Consider the following 15,997-nt stretch of genomic DNA (forward strand, 5'->3'; position numbering starts at 1 on the left):
AAATACCCTTCAAAATCCATATTTAGCCTCTTTTAGGGGGTTGTGCTGAGAATATCAATTACCCCTCTAAAGGTTTAATGATGACCGTTCTCTTGTCTTTTGCTGCTCACGTTTGTATTTTCTTTTCAATGTGTTGTTACTACTGTGTAATCTTAGCCATAGTTTAAATATTTAGTCTTGGCATCGGCGTGTCTTGATGTCTTCACGGGATTTTTAATTTCAATGAGGCTCCACTTCCTTCACTGATAAAAGCCGATCCTCCCCAACAAATTGTTGAGGTGTAGTGTGTCAGTCCCGGCTTGACCTGCGTGCTCTCTTGTCCAGCGGCGATTTGTCGCTCAGGATTCCTACTGGAATGAAAATAAACTTAAGACACGCCAGGATGCGTCCGCAGGGTGGGAGTCCCCTCAGCGCTGCGCCGCAGCACGTTTTGTTGTGGGTCCATTCAGTATCCTTTGCAGGTGATGCCAGCTCTAGATAAGGGGCCGCCGCTGCCTGTCTTCTGTCTAGACTTGTAGCCCAACCATGAGCCTCGGCTTCATGCGCTGCATTATGTCTAAATAAGTCCAATTGTATCGGTTTATCTCGAGCAACATTACGCAAAGTTTGATTTGAGTCAGTTCGAGGGGGCATGATAACAGAAATAAGAGCTAATGCAAACAGTCAAAAGCCCAAAGCATACAAGCAGGCGAATTAAACAGGTCGCAACCTATTGTGTCTGATTCAGTGACCCGTGACACATGGGCCAAATGCTTAATAATATCTTGTCAGCAATCAGTCAGTGATCCACTCGACTCAGAAACTGAGCAAGGATGAATATATAATCAGATTACATTGACCGGTGCAGTCTGTCGAAAATTAACAAACCGTCAGAGATCTGGAAAAACGCATTTGTAACACTGAAACACTCAATCTCCGATTTTCCCAAAGATCTCTATTTATTTATTTGCATGAAGATTTTCTTTCTTTGTTATAGAAAGACGAAACTGTGGAGTTTTAGCTCTGATCTCCATGAAACAGCATTTAAAGCAGAATGCGATGTATTTCGCCGACCATATAGCCTACTACTGGTTTATGGAACAAATGGATTATGCATGCAATAATCAATCCTTTTATTGGTTGGATCAGCTATGTCTGTCTTCATAATAAATAATAATAACTTACTTTTTTTTTTGTGAGAACGCGAACAGTGCGCATCTCTCGTGTGTTCCAATAATTTACAAGAGTCGACAGTGAAACTTACAGATCATGCACATCTACACAGGTTGTATTTTCCTGACAAACATACTGTAACCACTGACGTTCAGACGTCCAGCACAGGCTCGCGTGTTTGAATCCCAACACGCGCTCCAATTCTGTCCAGCTCTGGCACTGGCGAGGTGTTTCTTCAGCTAAAGGCCCGTTTTGTCCATCTATAGCTGTGTATCCATCCCAGTGAGATACAATGCCGTAGATGTGCAGGGAGCAGTTAGACCTCCTGTCCTCCAGAATGTATCCTGCGGTATAATCCATCCTGCTCGCTTATTCGTTAGTCAGCGGGGTCTTTGCGCATCCCTGCAGATGAGAGCCCGCGGGGCCTCCAGCTGACCCCGCTGCCTCCTCACGTGTCCACGGGACTCGGCACCATACTGTTCGGTGTGTCTGGCAACTGCGACGAAAGGGAGGTCACATCGCTGCCCGAGGAGTTGCCCATAGAGCCCGACTCAGAGAAAGATACCTGCAGGGGGTGAAAGACAAGGCATCAGATCAGCAGAGGGGGGGCGGGGGGGTTATTTGGTCATCTCATTCAAATAAAACAAACGGAAATAAAGGTTGACTTTATGTTGGTGCCAAAATTTCTAACAAACTCCAAAGTTAAAACAACGAGTGAATTCCCTGAACAGGACCAGATTTCAATATTTCCTTCGAAAACTATCAGTGTAAGGAGACTGCATAATATAACTGATTTGATCAGCTTATCAGGTGGAAGCCTGTGAGAGCTGAGCAGTCAAGCTGGCACAAAAACAGCCTCTCCCCCACCAACCCCTTTTATTATTTTAGGAGTGCACATTTAGTCCAATAACCATAACACTGCAGCAAGTAATCGCTAACTTGAATTTATTTATTTAATTTATTTATTTTTTTCATCATGAATTCATTTCAACAAAATTGTGTGTTCTCTCCCACCCCTTTTCTTTCCTAGAAGTCTTACTTTGACAGCCCTTAATTCACTGTAACGTGTCGCAAAGTAACGGTGAGCTACCAGTTGTTGGAAGGCAGGCTGGTCCAGATCGGTCTGCAGAGCGAAGTCGCTGAGGGTTTTCCATGGAGGTTGGTAGGTCTGCACCTCCACAGGATTCCCCTGCACCGTGTTGTCGTGCCGGATGGGACTCCCTGCCACCAGAGGTGTGCCTGTCAGGCCCTGCAGATTCTGCAGGAGGTGTTCAAACACTTCGTTCAGATGTGAGTCGCTGCAGAATTGAAGATTTTTGTGCTGTTTGTCCTATTTTAATCTATATTGACATATACCTTTTTTTTTTGGCCATTATGAGCAGACCAAAAAAAAAACATTTAGTGTAAATAACAACATTCATCTGTTAATTGTAAAAATCTGTAGATCTTAAAAATCTAACCTACACCCGCGCGGAAAAAAATGAAAATTTCCAAACAAACCTTCGCACGAGCCAGTAACGGACGACTATTCGGTTCACAAGCATGTTCTGATACATAAATATAACAGAAAAGAAAAGGGACAAATGTATTTCGATAATTGTACAGCTCTGAGGTTGTATTTGTATGTCCTGTGACGGCCCTCCAACAGCATTAACATCTCGGTGTAATTATTTTCATTTCTTACTCCACCCATAAGATGTGGCAAAACAGTTCTCACTGCTCGCTGTTTGCACAGATTTCCCGTGTTTTTAAATGAAAAGGGGGATTTTGATAGATAGGCTAATGCTCAGGTTTGTTGTGCAACGGAGAAGGAGAAGGAAGCGGCCTTTTGGTATTTCCCGGTGTAAAAATGAAAGAACCGGAAGGCCACTCACGGTCTTGTCGCTGTGCTGCTGCTGCTGAAGCTGCTTCATCAGGATGGACCTCTTCTTGTCTTTGCAGCGCTTGTTCTGGAACCAGACGCGGATCACCCTGGGGCTCAGGCCGGTCATCTCCACCAGCTGCTCCTTCATCAGAGCGTCCGGTCTCGGGTTGGCGTTGTAGCAGGTACGCAGGGTGTGGAGCTGCTTCTCGTTGAGCACCGTCCGGATGCGGGTGGTCTTCTCGGACTGCTTGTGGACGTGGTTCCGGTGATGAGGTGGGTGCCGGACCGTAATCGGGTCTAAGAGAAGGACATCGTAAAACTCATAAAAACATCCCGTAATAAAGGTATAAATAGCCTACCTAAGAAAGACGCACAAGATAGGCCTATAGGCTTGTTACACAATGAAATAACCATATAAAAATTAAATTTGGATCAAGATAGAACTAGGCTCATAATAATAATAATAATAATAATAATAATAATAATGATAAATCCATTAACAATCTGAGTCTATAGCTACTGTAAGATTTTTCATTTTTATTTAAATGAATAAAATTCAGTCTAACCTGAGATGTGCAGAGGTCTGGTGTGGATGTTCCCCGGGCTCACCGGGCTCCCTGCAGAGGACCGCTCCGCCAGCAAGCCGTGATCAGCCCGGCACAGCAGCTCGTCGTCCCGCAGGGAGAACTCGTCCCCCGGCAGGAGGTGTCGGCTGCACACCGAGCACCGAAAACACTCCATGTGATACACATTGTCCCGGGCTCTCATCACCAGGTCGCTGCTGCAGAAGCCCATGTTACACTTTGCACACTTGATGCCAAACAACCTGAGAAGGAGCACGGAGAGGAGTTTGTGTCAGGCATTGTAATGTAGCCTAATAGTACACAGCAACCGATAACTGTCACGGAAAAATAGCCTTAAAAAAAAAAAAAATAATAGATAACCCAACTCTCAGGTCTGCGCTTGATGATCACCTGCTGTTCGTTTCTTTTTTTCTTTTCTTTTTTTTCCCCCCATCATGGGAAATTGTTCTGATCTCACTTCACTTATCACATTTATTTCCATTGACACAGGACATAGGCTAGATCTAAAATGTTGGGGGAAAGTTTAAAATCCCTAAAACTCCTCTGGCCTCCATACCTCGCATAATCTCTTTTACAGTAGGTCTTTCCGTCCCGGACGAAGCAAGTGCAGGTCTCGTCCAGATACTGGTTGCACTCTGCACACTTGAGGCAGGCTGCATGCCATTCGAGGTCCGGGGAAACTCTCAGGATGTACTGGTCGTGTATCTGACTTCCACAGCCCACACACATTGCGATTCCCGACTTCTCTGCGAGGAGGAAATGGATTAATAACGCAGTAAGTGTGCGCTCTTTTAATCCTCACGCCGTCCCCGTTAAACCCACCTTCACCTTGAGGAGAGAGACTGTTATGCACAACAAACAGGTCCTTCCAAGTATATTACGACATTATTTGCCTGTAATAAGTGCACAGCAGCTAAAAATATCACCGACGGCACTTTTTACTTTAAAGGCGAGACGATCCACCAGTTGATATAAGTTGTGTTCAGGCTGTTACACGAATATTTGTGTTGTTGTTTTTTTTTTCGTTTGGGGTGGTCTTTTTTTTTTTTTTTTTGCTGTTGCCGTTTGCGCTATTTTCACGCAAACCTAAATTCATAGCGCAATGGCATCAAAATCCGGGAGAATGAGGATCGGTAATGACATGAAAGCAGATCTAAAAACTATCCTAAATCCACGGGATAGTGTGCAGACGAGGAGTAGCTGTCTTACTTTTTGAATGATCCCCCATATCATCCAAGAAAGAAGTGTTGAGCAGGATGTCCACCATACAGGACAGAGAGCCGAGTGCGATCCGACGGATGGAGGAGAGGAGCGGCAGAGGAGACCGTCCCGTCCCTGGCCGGATGATAAACTTGTAGCTATTCCTCCTCCGAGAGGTGGGGAGAAAACAAAGATCATGGACGAGTGACGTCTGCAAAACCTGGACCTCTGTGGGTCCGTGGAGAGGGTGCCATGCAAATCTCCTTCTGGACCCCTGCTCTTTTTGTCCTTTGGGGAACACATGGGCTGGCTTTGAGAGCAAGTATTTACGCCAACCTCTGTTGACGTGAGAGTAATAGCCTACTGTTTGGTTACACGTTAAACAATAAGAATCCCACGTGTTATTCAATTCAATGCACTTGTTTCGTGTGTTGTTAATGGTGGTCCTCATCAACTTCCTAATCTTATATTGTTACTTTTTATTATACTGTGAACCCCCCTCCTACATGTGAACATGCCATGCTTGTATTGAAAACAGATTGTTAAAAAGGTGGGTGAATACATCTCAGTATTTCATTCATATGAACTATTCTTGTACTTTTAGTTAGGATAGGCTACTGTGCTTTTTATCGTGAAAATGTTTGCGCTTTTGTTTAATTTATTTGAATCCATAATTCTCAAGTGTTCATTCACACCGCAGCAGGGAGCCCTCTACCGGGTGAAATTTCACACACAAGATCTGCTCTGTTTAGAAAGAGGTTGAACCTCTCGAAACTTTTTAAATGTAGGGCCTGTGGCATCACGATGGTAACTTTTTTTATTTTTTAACGTAAGAAATTACAATGCTCAAATTAAGGTTTAGAATATGAGCGCATTTGAATCTTCAAAGACAAACGCATAAATAACTGATGATGTGTGGGAATTATGATTATTTGTTTACTAGAGATCAAGAAGTTTTTAGTCTGAGATCAATAAGAATTGTATACGAAGTACTCTATGTGATTGAACTAAATGTAGAAAAACAGAGGTGGAATGAGATATATCCCCTCAAGTTTGCGCTTTAGTATGAATTTGAGGTTAACTTGTGCTTTATTCCTGTCTTAATTTTTATCGCTTTCTGACAATTCTCCTCTACATCCTGATGCGGACATTTTTCTCCTTAACTCATTATCCAACGACTTTGTTCAACTTTTGGTCATTTGACTAATTCATTTGACTAATGAACTAATAATAGGCCTATGTTGGAAAACATCAGTTAGTTGAATGACTGAAAAGGGAGCAAACTTTCACCACTGGGTCTGGTGATAGAATTCATCTCTATTGTCATATTTCACCCCCTAATCAAATAAACACTAAATTTTTGAAGAAAATAATCAGCATAATTACAATGATCATAGCTATTTTAACAATGCTTACCTTAAAATGAGCTCCGCCATATCAGTTAGGTTTAATCTACATTAAATATGAGCAGGCTTTTAATAATAAAGAGATAATATAACAGCCACAGTGGACATTTTCTGTCAAAATTCTAACAATTTGATTAGGGGACATCAGTGCGAACATATGAACGAATATGAGACTTAAAATGTTGCATAAAACGAGGTGAAATGCTAAATAACCAAAGCGGCCACAAAAAGCTGATCAAAATGGGGCACAAAAATACTAAAAGAAATTAAAACAAAAACAGCCGCAGTTAGATGTAGACTGTTGGTACCTCAAAGTGTTGGAAGTCGCATGCAGAATGTGAAGTTCAAGGCGAAAAACAGCCATAAATCATTCCTGATATTAGTCTGTCAGCCTAGATGTCTACGGAAGTACATCTGCAGAGGCCCGTGGCTGCAGAGCAAATAGGCCTAGTGATAATATTTTTAAAGCAGACACATTTTTCTGCTCTTTTCAGTGTCGCACAGGAAATTAAATAAAATTAGCGACATAAGAGCATGTTGTGGGAGAGAGGGCGATATTGTGTTTAACTCGCTGCCATTAAGCGTCAAGTTAATGTTTTGCAACGTTTGACGGATAAAGATAGACGAGGTGACCGGAAGTTACAACACTCGGTAGTTATATTATCGCGAGAACTCGTTCCAAACGTCAGGAGACCTTTAGCACAGATCTGTTTCGGCTGCAACAAGGAGCAATTTCGGGAGCCCAACATGAACAGAGCCTTCAATAAAACAACTCTCAAGAGTTTGGTAAGAGCCTGACTTTCCTGAAATACACAAGATTACTGTTTTACTTTGTTATAGCTGTAAAAAAATACTAAACAAAATTAACAGTACACGCATACACCAAATAACCTACGTTGTTATTGTAGCAGCTGCTAGCTGGCTAGCCTCATTCAGCTGGACTCTTATCTATTCGTGCTGGATTCGCAGTGGTGCTGTTTTTTAATTAGCGCAAGCAGTAGTGTGGATTGATTTGATTTGATATGATATGTACTCTGCATGTATGCTAAGGGCTAAAATAAGTGGCGTCGGAAGTTTTGTGTGAACTGAATGCTAATTGTCGCTGGCATAGCGGTTATGAAACGTCGCAATGTGAGTTACGAAACTACAACAATGTCAGTGACAGGTGCACCAAAACAAAGTTCGTTACAGGTTCGTGTTACTCATTTAGTCGCTTAATTAGTTTTGTTTTGGATTATACTTTGACTTTAGCTCACTTTAAATGATTTTCCGGAAGAAGTTTGCCCTTTTCAGCTCAGTTTTCATCTTGCACAGGACAGTAAGAGTTGAGGTACTGATCAAAAATACAACTCTATGAACAGAAGTGAATGAAGTTAGTATATAAGTAACTAAAGGTTCAATTTTCATTGAGGTTTTGTTTTAATGTTTATTTCAGCCAACCAAAAAACCCAAAAACTTATTTTTACATTTTGGCTTTAATGATCATAGTATCAAAAGCATGTATCTCCTGTGAGATGTGTAGCAGCTTAAAACGAGTTAGAAAGTAGCATGCGATATTTTTCTTGTATTCTGTTTGCTTGTCTTTATCTGAACGACCTTTACCTGATAGCGTTACATTCATCGTGCCCAGGCGAGGCTGGTATTTTCTTGTTTGACTTTGACAGATCTAGATGCAGCTGCTGCAGCTGCTGCAGAGGTTGAACTGAGCCGGTCATGACGTTGTCTCATAATGCTACGTGTGCACTTAAAGAATAAGAACAAAACTGAAAGCTTCTTTAAGTGGCAGCACAACAGTTTACTATTCAAAAAAGGCAGTAGCTTATATATGTGAAAACGTGGTAAAAATCAAGATGTATCTGATTTACCTTTGCAATTTTGCATGTTTAATATAAACCAGCAACTGACTGGTTTATTAAAATCATGTATTTATAATTTTTTTAATCAACTTTAAAAAAGGTAGAAAACTTATTCCGTTTCTGCAGCTTCTTTGGAAAAGATCCTGAATATAAAGATTTTATAACAGACCCTTATACAGTACTGCTCATACACACTTACCAAAAAGATATGACAAAGTGCCTATTTTAAATGGCGCGCAGGCTTTTTGGGATCAGAGGTGGGACTACAGTGTTGTCCTCGTCCTCAAAAGATTCCGCCTCTGTTCCTCAAACAAATTGGCAGGGAGCAACATTCCCATGTTTATCTGCAGTTTGGTTGCCGTTTGTTCACAGCCAAAAATAGACGTTTTAAAATAGCTTTGTTTATGCTGATACGCAGCTCATATTGACTGAGATGTGTTCTCCAACAGACTGGTCTCATCCAGAGGTTCCAGAGCACCTTGGTGGTTGCAGAACACAACAATGACAAGCTGACCCCCATCACTCTCAGTGCCATCACTGCTGCCAGTAAACTGGGTGGAGATGTGTCTTGTCTGGTTGTTGGAACTAACTGTGCGAAAGTAAGTGAAGCTTTTCAAGTGCTGTATTTCTGAGATAAGTGTGTGTGTGTGTGTGTTTGTTTTTTTTTTGTTTTTTTTTTTTGTTTGTTTTAGATAACGCATGGTTCGGCTTCACATAGGATATAAAGAAATGTTACACAGTGCATTTTGAACATGCAGATAAGAAAACAGAGGTTTACGGGAAACCTGGACATATTTTTATTCTTCTTTTCAGGTTGTGGAGGAAATCACTAAAGTACAGGGCGTGAATAAGGTTCTTGTGGCCCAACACGACGCGTACAAAGGTGCCTTGCCAGGTATGTGACATTTGATGCCTCCTTTAGGATTATTTTCAGATTTGCACTGTCTGACACATTCAAAGCTGGTGGATGTGTTTTAGTTGTAAAGGCATCTCGTCTTTGGTCGCTAAGGGAGGGGAGATTTTTAGGGTAGAGACTTTTTTTTTTTTAAGTGACCTGGACTGGCAGTACAAGGTCAGCTTTGATCTCTGATTTTGTTTCTGTCTTCTGATTTTGTTAGAGGAGTTGACTCCACTTATTCTTGAAACACAGAAACAGTTCAACTTCAGTCACATCTGTGCTGGAGCATCTGCCTTCGGAAAGGTATGTGACAGCCTACATTTAAAAAAAAAAAAAAGGACTTTTTTAGTTGCATTTATTTATTGTAAAGTTTATTTTCTTATCTTTTAGTGAATCTCCTGTAAGTTTCAGATTTGCATATTTAAATTAAACAGCCTTTGACATAAAGTCTTCACGTGCACATCAGTTAGCCACCCTTATCCATCTTATCCATAATTGTATGAACAATGGTATTTGTTTGCATATCTGCACTGTTTGTATTGCTTGACTACATTCTCCGCGGGTGTGTTTTAAATAGAACCTGCTTCCCAGAGTTGCTGCCAAGTTGGATGTTGCCCCAATTTCAGACATTATTGAGATTAAATCTCCAGATACTTTTGTCAGGACCATTTATGCAGGTAAGGAATGTTTATTTCCCTTTGATAGAGATATCTGAATTATTTTATTTATTTTTTTTAATCATATGTCATTACTAGTATTGTAATGTAGTAGATATTTTTTCCTTCAATAGAATATCCTGAGCTGCTTTAGGTGGAATCTTTAGTGAAATGGGCAGTTTTGGGTTAGTTTTTCCCGTTCATTCAGTTCTGACGTTGACTGTGTCTGAATTGTGTAGGAAACGCCCTCAGCACTGTGAAATGCAATGAGTCAGTCAAGGTCTTCACCGTCAGAGGGACGGCTTTTGAGCCCGCTGCGACAGAGGGAGGAAGTGCGTCTTCAGAAGAAGGTATTCGAATTTAATTTTGCTCTGCTTAAATACAAGCTGAGAAATGAGTGTAAATTGGTTGAAATTTTACCTTGTCAGTGCAAGGGGTTATTCTTACTTGTCATTGCTGGCGCTCTGATTTGCAGTGGCTTCGGCTCCTCCCACTGGAGTTTCTGAGTGGCTTGAACAGAATCTGACAAAGAGCGACCGTCCAGATCTGGCGAGTGCAAAGGTCGTGGTGTCAGGAGGTATGCCGTCTCTGTCTATCTTTGTCTGATGACCACATGATGAAAGTCATACACGCATTGAGGGTTGCTGGAAAATCAGCTTTCCAATTTTATTCGTTTGCACATCCACTTTCTCTGTGTGTCCGCCAGAGTATTTCTTGACCTCGTTCTTTAAGAGTTGGGCTAATACTGCATAGTTTCAAGTGTAAAGACCGAGGTTTGTTGTTTGAATTGGACACTAATGGCTCTCGTTCCTCATTTTAGGAAGAGGCTTGAAGAATGGAGATAACTTCAAGCTGCTTTATGACCTTGCTGACAAAATGAATGCTGCAGGTACTCTGGCAAGGCTCGTGCCATTCGTAATCTGTTTGACTGTTTTTTTGTTTGTTTTTTTACCTCCATATTAAACTTTACGATCTTCTTCTTTCAGTTGGCGCATCCAGAGCCGCAGTGGATGCTGGGTTTGTTCCCAATGACATGCAAGTTGGACAGACCGGCAAGATTGTTGCACCGGTATGTTTTTCCTTTTTATGATCATTTGGATGAACCTTATCTCGTATGGAAAATCAACAAAGAAAAAAAAGAAAAACAGAAAATGGAGTTTATGACAAATGGGGGGGGGGGAGTAACCGTTATACACAAAGTGTAAAGGTAACACTTTAGCTAAATTTTAGTGTAGATGTGTATGCATTTGACAAATGTTTATTAGCTTCCATGCAGCAATTCAGTTTAATCCTGGTGACCTTGCCTTTTAAAAAGGTTAACTTGCCCAGATACGACTCCGCTGGGACATCCCAGCTGTGATTATCCACACATTAAGCCCTGCAAAATGTACATGATGGCACTTTAGGGCCCTTAATGACTTGGCGGATCCATTAAAGCAGAATACATTGGGTTTCTGACCAGAGCTTCAGAGCAGGCCAGACCTTGCAGATTGGATTTTCTGTTATGACAAGGAATTTTCTCAATTTAAATATATATATATATATATATATTTAAAATCCAATCCTAAAAAGTGCAGAGCGTTCAGTGAAATGGAGGCTTTACTCGCAGTATGTAAGATCATATCTTTCATGCTGTTTAAAGTAAATCTAATATCGCATAATTTCTGACAAAGATAAAAGTGTCTTTAAATAGTGGTTTGTCTAATTTTCACTGTTTTTTTTTTTTTTTCCAATTAATAACAACTTGGCCATGTATAATGATAAGTATTTTATTTAGAAAAGACAGTTTTCCCCAAAAAGGTTTTTGCTTGATTCTATCAGTTGATTACACATCATCATATGTTGAGCTGTCTTAGCTGGTCTATAGAAATGGAAACCTGCGATTTCTTTTATCATTGTCTGGCTTGTGGATGACATATTTGTCATTCTTCTGCAGTTGTGATGCAGTAGTGTTCATAAATTGAAGCTTTGCTTCTCTGAAACTTCGACTGCAACATTAAACGTAAACTGAAACATTCATATGGTGTCGCATTGAACTGGGGGGGATGAAGTGGCTTTCTCTTTTTGTTTGAGATGTGAGAGTGATTGACCCTTTGGTTTTTCCTGTCTGCAGGAGTTGTACATTGCAGTCGGCATCTCTGGAGCTATCCAGCACCTGGCTGGAATGAAGGACAGCAAGGTAAAGTAGAGCCATGTGGGCACATTGTTGAACAGACCGTGATGTTTCATTCATGAAATAAGTTGTAGGGAAAGGTCTTTATATAACATGGCTTTGGCTCTCTGAGTTTTGTTACAAATAATGTTGAATTTCTTGCCTTTGCACAAAGAAATCAGGAAACTTTTGGGCTGATGAAGCAAAGTTAACCAGGAGGAACCAAATTTTCTCCCAATTCTTTAAAACATCACATTTGAGTCTCAAGTTTTTTGTGTTAAAATAAAGATGCATTACACATTTTAGTTGTTTTAATTGCTTTCGCATGCCTTTTTTCCCACCTAGACTATTGTTGCTATCAACAAAGACCCTGAGGCTCCCATTTTCCAGGTGGCTGACTACGGCTTGGTAGCTGATCTTTTCAAGGTAAGTGCCCGGGACCGATATTACAGTAACAATAATGATGTCATATTGTGGGTGACAACCTGTCAGTTCCTGGACTTACTTTGTAAGTTTGGTTAGCTTTTAACTTCGACTGCCAGTAAGAATATAACATTTGTTTTCTCACTTATAAATTTTGCAAGATGCCTTTTTCCATCTAATGGAAATGTGCAACTGCTGAATTATTAAGCTCCTGAATTAATCTAAGGGGAGCTCTGGCTCGAGCTTGCTGCTAATAGAGGTATACATTGTCATCTCAGAAGACATAAAAAAAAACTGATCAATAGTTGGTTAAAAGTTGGCCTCAGATTTGTAATCGGCCTCTACTTGCCAGACCTCTTATACGGTCAGTTCCGTTCTTGTGTCGAGCTGGTACTTGGGGATACTGAGCCAACTGTGTTGGCATGACTAACACTATAGTCCAGCACTGCCTGTGAAAGGCTAGTAGGTTATATTTTCATGTGTGTCCTGTTGGTCATGTTTTATTTAGCCCATCAGTAGTGCCTGAGCAGCCCAGGTGTCCTGATAAACTCACTAGAAGTGATTAGTAATAAACTGGTGGCAGCAGAGCTGTGACCTGCTGGCCGGGATCATCTTACATGTGATCACTCCTCAGATAACTGATTAAAATGGATGGGCTTTCTACTTTTCCCCCAAATGGACAGTTGATACCCCATAACAATGCAGGCAGTGACTGATGATTCCGTTCAGAAGTTCCTCGACTCAGAAGCAGAGCAATTTGAATAATTTTACACTCACATTTACCACAAAAGGCTTTTGAATCTGTTGTCCCTTAAACAACATGACTTTGTTCATTTATGGATCAGATATCTCTCTTCTCTGAAACGCTGATAAAAGTTTGTATGCCTGCTGTGGTCTTTACACATCATTGTGCTCGTTTGTTCAGCAAACACCAGCATTGCACGACTGTTTGCAAAATGAACTCATTGATGTTGTGATCTGAAATCTGCTTCAGATGAAAGTGACAGGTGCTGGCGAATATTTATCCCTGTATAAACCCTGGAAGCAAAGTCCCATTAGTTGCTAATGCAGAACGGAATGGCTCAGATTTATGCCTTAATGATTTCTGCGGGGTATTAAAGTTAACACCAAGTGATTGATTTAAAAGTAGACTGCAGCGGATACATTTAAGGGGAAATGTTCTGAGATTGATCCGTGTGATGCTGGTGAAATAATCCTCTGAACCGTTTCTCTGCAGGCTGTTCCTGAGATGACGGAAGCTTTGAACAAGTGAGGGGGAAAAAAAAACGACCTTTAACCAACCCTCGAGCACACAGCTGGGACATGCTGCAAGAATAAGAGAGACCACAGGAAACTCAGAGACTGCCTTACATTTCTGAAACTGTTTGTGTTTGCATGCAAATGTTGTCATCGTCAACAGAAAAATAAATAAAAAATTCCCATTTATATGTAATGTTTAAACATAAGCTGTACTTGGCTCTGGTAGCATTCTTTCTTTTGCTCTTGGTAGTACATGTAATTTGTATTTAATACTCTGGTATAGTAAAGAAACCTTTTGGGACTCTTTAACTGATAAAGCTAATTGTAAGATAAAGCTCTTCATGTTAACGCGGAGGATTTTAACTTGATACAAAGCTTTGTAAAGCAGTGTAATAAACTGATGACTTGAGCTATTTTAAATTTGCCATGTTTTTACCTTTATTGGGTTCATTTTTGCTGCGTTTCTTTTCCATGATCAGAGAAACGGTGCCGGAGGACACGACACTGAACAGGGTTACTTTGCAATATGGTCACAAATCTTTAAGGTTCATGCTTGAATTGTACCTTCAACATTTTCATTGTACCTCTCATGTCTCTTCACTGTTTTGGTCATGGCACAACAACCAAAAACCCATTATTGAATATTTACACAACTGTCAAATTTTTTGATGTAAGAAAACACATCATTTTAGACCTGAATCGTATGAATCCGTCATGTGCACGAAGCTTTTCAATAATTTCAGTGTGCGAGGGTCATGCTGTACTTTGCAAAAAAGAAAATCTTAAACTGACTCAGCTGAGCTTGCAGTCATGGCAAAAAAAAAACACTCATCTGACTCTGCTTTCTTTTCACTCGGAGTCGAGATAAAAATACTAATAATTACGTAGAAAGTCAAAGGACATAAGCTGAGACGGATCCAATGTACCCTGCAGCAGTCCATCAGGACTGATTTTTTTTTTTTTGTGACTTTTGAGACACTAGATTGATGACCATGACAAGTTGGACACTGGCCTGACTCCTACCAATGGGATGATGATGAATCTTGTGGAGAATCTCAGTTGGAGCTAGCGCAAGCCCTCAGCACCATCGTCTCTTCCGTTTGATTTTCAACAAACTACAACCTATTAAAAGCCAGATTTACTGCACAGGACTGTTTGATAATGTTAGGCTTCTGCATCATTGCTGGTTGATTTTTAGGAAAAGTAAGAAAGTGTAAATTCCTGAAAGGTGTTGCCAGATAAGTCTCTCTTTGTTGTACATGAGCTTTGTTTTTGCTCAAATTCATCCTCACAGCATGAAGAGAATGACAAACGCACAGTTAATGTACCAGAGACTCCCAGCAACATAGGAGTTTAGTTTTGCACTCATTTTTGCATCTGATCTAGAGAACGAGTCCTTTAATCTTCTTCAGAGTTTTATGTCTCTGATAGGCGGTTGATTGGAGCATCTACTCGCCTCATCATCCTGTACTTCTCCTCTAGAAGAGGCTCATTACCCTGCAGATGGATGACAGTCTTGGTGTGAAGCCCAATCCGGCTCTCCTGGTTCCTCTTGTTGTAAATGTTGACCCTGCGTTCCAGCTCAGGGCTGGTTTTTGTGAAACCTGTCGGGCTGGGCGGCTTCAGGTTGACAGGGTCCAGGCCCTTCTGGGTGAGGCAAGAGTCCTCAGAAAGAGAGGAGAGTAACTCCTGCACCACAGCACTGGGACTCCCCCGTGGCTGAGTGCCCAGTGCTAAAGGACTGCTGTAGGGTGGGGGGTAGCAACGCTGGTCGCTGTAGTCTGTGGAGGTGGAGTCCTCGCGCACAGTGGAGCTGCAGTCCATGGTGGAGCCCAGCGTGTGGCTGCTGACGCTGTGCTGACGGGCGCTGAAGCTGGTCCGGGAGACTGTGGTTGTGGAAGCCTCACTGACCGAGCTGCCGGTGCGCTGCAGACGGCTGGACGGCGCGGCATCTGCGCTCACTAGAGAGGAGGGAAGCTGGCTGGGGTTGTTAGGCAGGTGTACATCAATGGCTGCTGTGGTGATTACGCGGGCTGGGTCTGGGATCCCCATATCTACAAAAACAACACAAAATGTTTGAGCCTTGCAATCTAATGATGTTGCATGGGCTGTAGTTGAGATTGAAGCAGGGGTTTGCTGATGCTCACCGCTGCTTGGCTCACTGTAGTACTGGCTGATGTAGTTGTTCATGTCATCCTGACCATGGTGATCTAGAAAAAAGTTAATCCAGTGTTAATCATCTGTGGGCCACACGTTTTACTGTGCAATCTGTGAACTGTAACATTAATCTATCTAAAATAAATGCAAAGTATGCCAAGATAACAGAAAGTTACCAAGTACCCATGTGTCAGCCATGCTATGATTTATAGCTTTGATAAAAGAACAGCTTCTCTATTTTGAGCCCCGATATCACCTGTTCTGATGATGCTTTGTTGTACTCAAAGTTATTAGCTGTCACTCTGTGGCACCAGAACTTTTGATGAGGATGGTGAGACAAATGATTCTGTTGCATGGTCAAAGATATTACCTCCCCATCATCTTTTCTT

At 41.4% G+C, this 15,997-nt stretch overlaps 3 protein-coding genes across 3 annotated transcripts in view; 1 reads left to right on the top strand and 2 right to left on the bottom strand.

The window, feature by feature from the left end:
- Positions 1-1,088: 1,088 nt before the first annotated feature.
- On the bottom strand, positions 1,089-5,115 carry isl2a (ISL LIM homeobox 2a). The gene is made up of 6 exons (XM_075469861.1): positions 4,810-5,115; positions 4,157-4,346; positions 3,583-3,842; positions 3,027-3,313; positions 2,243-2,410; positions 1,089-1,717 (listed from the first exon to the last, which is right to left on the bottom strand). Exons 1-6 carry the CDS (start codon positions 4,865-4,867, stop codon positions 1,601-1,603), a joined length of 1,080 nt encoding a protein of 359 aa, XP_075325976.1. The 5' UTR covers positions 4,868-5,115; the 3' UTR covers positions 1,089-1,600.
- A 1,767-nt stretch (positions 5,116-6,882) lies between these two features.
- etfa (electron transfer flavoprotein subunit alpha) lies at positions 6,883-13,871 on the top strand. Its single transcript, XM_075469866.1, has 12 exons — positions 6,883-6,992; positions 8,512-8,661; positions 8,876-8,957; positions 9,181-9,263; positions 9,538-9,637; positions 9,856-9,966; positions 10,092-10,193; positions 10,437-10,505; positions 10,603-10,685; positions 11,730-11,795; positions 12,114-12,194; positions 13,429-13,871. Exons 1-12 carry the CDS (start codon positions 6,954-6,956, stop codon positions 13,462-13,464), a joined length of 1,002 nt encoding a protein of 333 aa, XP_075325981.1. The 5' UTR covers positions 6,883-6,953; the 3' UTR covers positions 13,465-13,871.
- tmem266 (transmembrane protein 266) overlaps positions 11,858-15,997 on the bottom strand; it is a 31,978-nt gene continuing 27,838 nt past the window's right edge. The window contains exons 10-11 of the mRNA XM_075469865.1: positions 15,599-15,661; positions 11,858-15,505 (exon numbers count right to left, since the gene is read on the bottom strand). Of these exons, the coding sequence (XP_075325980.1) occupies positions 14,868-15,505; positions 15,599-15,661 (701 nt within the window). The 3' untranslated portion in view covers positions 11,858-14,867. The remainder of the gene's footprint in view (positions 15,506-15,598; positions 15,662-15,997) is intronic.

The sequence above is a fragment of the Odontesthes bonariensis genome, chromosome 7 (assembly GCF_027942865.1).
Source record: "Odontesthes bonariensis isolate fOdoBon6 chromosome 7, fOdoBon6.hap1, whole genome shotgun sequence".
NCBI classification, from domain to species: Eukaryota; Metazoa; Chordata; class Actinopteri; order Atheriniformes; family Atherinopsidae; genus Odontesthes; species Odontesthes bonariensis.

What these genes read in the sequence shown, in the direction of transcription:
- isl2a (XM_075469861.1), bottom strand. Translation starts at nt 4,867, where the DNA reads ATGGTGGACATCCTGCTCAACACTTCTTTCTTGGATGATATGGGGGAT. An exon ending in CAGACCTCTGCACATCTCAG is followed by an intron (nt 3,314 to 3,582) that starts GTTAGACTGAAT and finishes TCCTTCTCTTAG; the next exon opens with ACCCGATTACGGTCCGGCAC. An exon ending in AGCCTGCCTTCCAACAACTG is followed by an intron (nt 1,718 to 2,242) that starts GTAGCTCACCGT and finishes CACCCCCTGCAG; the next exon opens with GTATCTTTCTCTGAGTCGGG.
- etfa (XM_075469866.1), top strand. Translation starts at nt 6,954, where the DNA reads ATGAACAGAGCCTTCAATAAAACAACTCTCAAGAGTTTG. An exon ending in GTACAAAGGTGCCTTGCCAG is followed by an intron (nt 8,958 to 9,180) that starts GTATGTGACATT and finishes TGATTTTGTTAG; the next exon opens with AGGAGTTGACTCCACTTATT. An exon ending in GAGCATCTGCCTTCGGAAAG is followed by an intron (nt 9,264 to 9,537) that starts GTATGTGACAGC and finishes TGTTTTAAATAG; the next exon opens with AACCTGCTTCCCAGAGTTGC.